The sequence below is a fragment of the Sinocyclocheilus rhinocerous genome, unplaced genomic scaffold (assembly GCF_001515625.1).
Source record: "Sinocyclocheilus rhinocerous isolate Xijiao unplaced genomic scaffold, SAMN03320098_v1.1 scaffold1611, whole genome shotgun sequence".
NCBI lineage: Eukaryota > Metazoa > Chordata > Actinopteri > Cypriniformes > Cyprinidae > Sinocyclocheilus > Sinocyclocheilus rhinocerous.
The window spans coordinates 103,639-108,165 of NW_015635527.1; the positions used below are offsets into that span (position 1 = coordinate 103,639).

Below are 4,527 nucleotides of genomic sequence, written 5' to 3' on the forward strand. Positions count from 1 at the left end.
CCCTGCACAACTGTAAAGTAAAATTAAGTAAAATTATTGATAAAGTGATTGATATTACAGGAAGAAACGTTTCTGGGGGGGGGGCATATATTTGTAATAAATTGTTAATGTGTAAGTTTTAGGATTTCAATAATTAAACATACTCTTGATTAATACAGATTAATCATTAAAACAGAAAGGGGAAAACAACAATCCAGAAAAATGTAACGGAAGTTCCAACATCTAAGAGTATGATGAATAACAACAGTGTGTATTGTTTATAGATTAAACATTTATATATATTTAATTTAGCACCAAATATGGTGCATAAACTGTAATGACAGAAGGTCACACATTTGAGCTTCCATGTTTATTAATTTATTATTAATCAATTAAATAGAATACAATATTTAATAAAATACAATATTTAAAACATTTAAAATGTAGTCAGAGTGAAAGCATGTTTCTAATATAATACTTTTTATAGGAATATTTTTGTCATAATATTATTAAATATTTCAAATATTATGAAATATGAGTTAAAACTATAAACTATAGTTTTGTAAAACATTTACAGAATTATTTCCCCTGAAAAAATTCCTTGAGGTCATTTTATTCATTCATTCAAAATCCAATATTGGTTATGATCTGGATGAATCTGTCAGTTTGTGTTGTTCAAAACTTTTTAGTAAGATTGGGATAACTTTGATCCATACAAAAAAAAAAAAAAAAAACGGAATATGATCCCAGCTGAAGGGCGAATTTAAGGAACAAAATTTAATATGAAACGTATATATATATTAAGCTCTCTGAACAATTGGCCCAAGGGATTTCTACACAACATACTGTAAATTAAGTTTATGATACTGTAAAAAAATCCAGAATATGCAGTAATTTACTGTGAAACAGCTACATTTACCAAATTAAATTAATTAATTTTACTCAACTATTAACGAAAGTTCATTGCACTTATAAGAAAATTGTTGTGTGAACAGAGAATAAATGTTAAAATGTTTCTTTGTTTGTGTATTTGTATTTATTTATTTATTGTTTGTTTGTTTGTTTTGATTATGAGGGAGATCTGTTAGTGTTTAATGCTCTGTTATGTTGGGATTTAATAGAGTTTCTGTTGAGTTTTGTGGCTTACAGTTGTGCTGTGTGGAATAAAGTCTGTGTTTAGGTTGAGGACGGACTAAAACATGTTGATTTTCTGCTGCATGTTGCTTTAATTAAAAGTCAGTAAGTGTGTATTTGCTGATGCAGTGATGTTCATGCATGTGTGCTATTGCTAATGGTTGGATTATTTCACTTTATTCAGTTCCAGATACACAAAGTATTTGAGCAGTGTTTAGTTTAATTTTATATTAAGAAATATTATTTGTTTAGTGAACTAAAATGGAAAATGTTCACAGTAATAATGTGATGTAAATATTAATGTAAATATTAGTTTTGGAACTTAAACTTAAATGGTTTAAAGCAATTTACAGTGTTAGAGGTTTTTTTATGGACAAACAAACAAATAAATAAATAAGAGTGACCAATAAAGTGCATTCAACACTGCATCACTGTACACTGACAGATGAACCGCAGCCGACTCTGACTGTAAAACCCCAGAGTTCAGTGTTCACTGGAGACACAGTTACTCTGAGCTGTGATGTGGGACAGTTAACTGGATGGACAATTCACTGGATTAAAGACTCAAACCCTGAATCCACGGGTGATGCAACTAAAACAATCAAGTCTGTGAGCGTCTCTGAGGAAGCTGTAGGGAGAGGGTGCCATTTTATTTTGTACTCATGTCTATCCCTGTTTTTGGTTAGTGAGGGAGTTGAGGAAAGCTTATGTTGTTGATTTCTTTTCTTTTACTCAAATAGGTTAATTAGTACTCCTCCTGTTAGTCAGCTGCTATTTTGGTTGTGGTTTTAGCCGGGCTCTCTCCTGAAGACCTTTATTGCTTCCATAATTCTGGCTTTCCTAAATAAATTAAGTTTGCCAAACTAGGTGGTTTTTGCATTTTATGGACAAATAAATGAATGAATGAATGAATAAATAAGAGTGACCAATAAAGTGAACTCAACACTGCATCACTGTACACTCACAGATAAACCGCAGCCGACTCTGACTGTAAAACCCCAGAGTTCAGTGTTCACTGGAGACACAGTTACTCTGAGCTGTGATGTGGGACAGTTAACTGGATGGACAATTCACTGGATTAAAGACTCAAACCCTGAATCCACGGGTGATGCAACTAAAACAATCAAGTCTGTGAGCGTCTCTGATGAAGGAGAGTACAAGTGTATAGCAGAACGAGGAAACTACTACAGCGAGTACAGTAATGCAGTTACGATAACAGTAAAAGGTCAGCGCTCTCTTACTTTCTATACATTTTTTAATGGAAGACAACTTTGTGTTTGTTAGAAAACATGATAAGTACTGTCATACATTAACAATGTCAGTTAAACTAAATATCAAATAAAATAATAATAATAATAATAATAATAATAATAATAATAATAATTTAGGTATCACAAATCATCTGAAATATGTTCAGACATGTGAAGTGTGTTGTTTGCTCATCACACAGAGAGACCCAAACCTGTAGTTGATGTTCATCCTGATGGACGTGTGTTCAGAGGAGAGACGGTCACTCTCACATGTGACACACAGCAGACAGGAGTCTGGCAGTACATCTGGTATAAAGACAGAAAACAAGATTACATCATAGGACGAGACCAGAACTATAAAATCCAATTTGTGGATTCATTTCATAGTGGTGTGTACAGCTGTAGAGGAACTCAGTCACAAGCACCAACATACTCACAGATGAGTGACGGAGTTACACTGACAGTATCAGGTGAGAGCTTCAGTCTCAACATTGAGTCTAAATGTGCAGAATATTTTTTTCAAATAGACTACAGTATTACAAACATGCAGACAGAGAAACGTAAAAAGTGAGTCTGTGAGCGTCTCTGATGGAGGAGAGTACAAGTGCACAGCACAGCGAGAAAACTACTACAGCGAGTACAGTAATAAAGCTACGATAACAGTAAAAGGTCAGCGCTCTCTTACTTTCTATACTAAATTAATGGAAGACAACTTGATGTGTTTGTTAGAAAACATGACATTAACAATGTCATACATTAACAATGTGTTGTCAGTTAAACTAAATATATAATAATAATAATAATAATAATAATTTAGGCTGCACAGATCATCTGAAATATTTTCAGACATGTGAAGTGTGTTTTTTGCTCATTTCACAGAGAGACCCAAACCTGTAGTTGATGTTCATCCTGATGGACGTGTGTTCAGAGGAGAGACGGTCACTCTCACATGTGACACACAGCAGACAGGAGTCTGGCAGTACATCTGGTATAAAGACAGAAAACTAGTTTATAGCTCAAGACAAAACCAGAACTATAAAATCCCATCTGTGGATTTTATAGCCCAAGACAAAACCAGAACTATATAATCCCATCTGTGGATTCATCTCATAGTGGTGTGTACAGCTGTACAGGAACTCAGTCACAAGCACCAACATACTCACAGATGAGTGACGGAGTTACACTGACAGTATCAGGTGAGTCTGTTCATTTTTCCTTACATCATTTCAAAAAACAAACAGATTGAGTAGATAAGCAGGTAAATTTGATCTTAGTTTGACTCACCTATCATGCTCACAGTCAGATTATGTTATTATGATCTAGTTGAGAGTTTGTAACAGATATTGGACCAATCAGCTGTGAGTGCAGTGATGACGACAGAGAATTGCAGCTTTTATTCAAAATAGAAAACTTTTCTAACAATACAAGTCTTTACTATCACTTTTAATCAATTGAACACATCCTTGCTGAATAAAGGTGTTAATTTATAAAATAAAAATAAAAATCTTACTGATCCCAAACTTCTGAACAGCAGTGTATTTTTGTAGCTCAAATCTTTTCTTACACTGCTCTGTATGAGCCACATCTGTCTGTTTTTATAAGAGGACTGAATCAATTCACTTTTAGTCATTATTCTGTTCAGATGCAGAATTGTGTCCGATGTTTCTTTACAGGACAGATGCTGTGCAGTGATCAGTGATTGTTTTAGAGAGCTGAATGCAGTTATTATTACACATAGATCATGTACTCAGCCTCATGTGCTTCAAAACCCAGAAGACTTTGGCTAATTTTTGAAACAAATTAAGAAACCTAAATAAAACCTGAAAGGTTTCTGTTCCTCCATTAAACGTCCAGGAAACCAAAACTTAGAAGATCCAGAAAAGCATGTGAATATGTGAATAAAAGCCTAAATTACAATCTGTGTATCATATAAAGTGATCGTATCTCTTCTCAAGACTTGGATTAAACTGCTAGATTCATATGGATTTGTTTTATAACACCTTTATGACATTTTGTCATATGATTGTCACTCTGCACTGCAAACTCACGTCTTGTGTGTTCTGTGTTTTGAGTCAAATGTTGTGAGACAGTCAGTGTGATAAACTCTGATCACAGTGACTGGAGATATGAGTGGTATAAAGGCAGAGACAGTGGAGACAGTGTA

The 4,527-nt window shown here is 33.9% G+C and overlaps 2 protein-coding genes across 2 annotated transcripts in view; both read left to right on the forward strand.

Annotated features, from left to right (window-relative positions):
• Window positions 1-2,934, forward strand: part of LOC107747082 (B-cell receptor CD22-like) — a 76,722-nt gene extending 73,788 nt beyond the window's left edge. Inside the window, exons 6-8 of the mRNA XM_016561506.1 lie at window positions 2,081-2,338; window positions 2,564-2,833; window positions 2,891-2,934. Of these exons, the coding sequence (XP_016416992.1) occupies window positions 2,081-2,338; window positions 2,564-2,833; window positions 2,891-2,934 (572 nt within the window). The remainder of the gene's footprint in view (window positions 1-2,080; window positions 2,339-2,563; window positions 2,834-2,890) is intronic.
• Window positions 2,935-3,097: 163 nt separating this feature from the next.
• Window positions 3,098-4,527, forward strand: part of LOC107747084 (uncharacterized) — a 9,845-nt gene continuing 8,415 nt past the window's right edge. Inside the window, exons 1-2 of the mRNA XM_016561507.1 lie at window positions 3,098-3,114; window positions 3,241-3,377. Of these exons, the coding sequence (XP_016416993.1) occupies window positions 3,098-3,114; window positions 3,241-3,377 (154 nt within the window). The remainder of the gene's footprint in view (window positions 3,115-3,240; window positions 3,378-4,527) is intronic.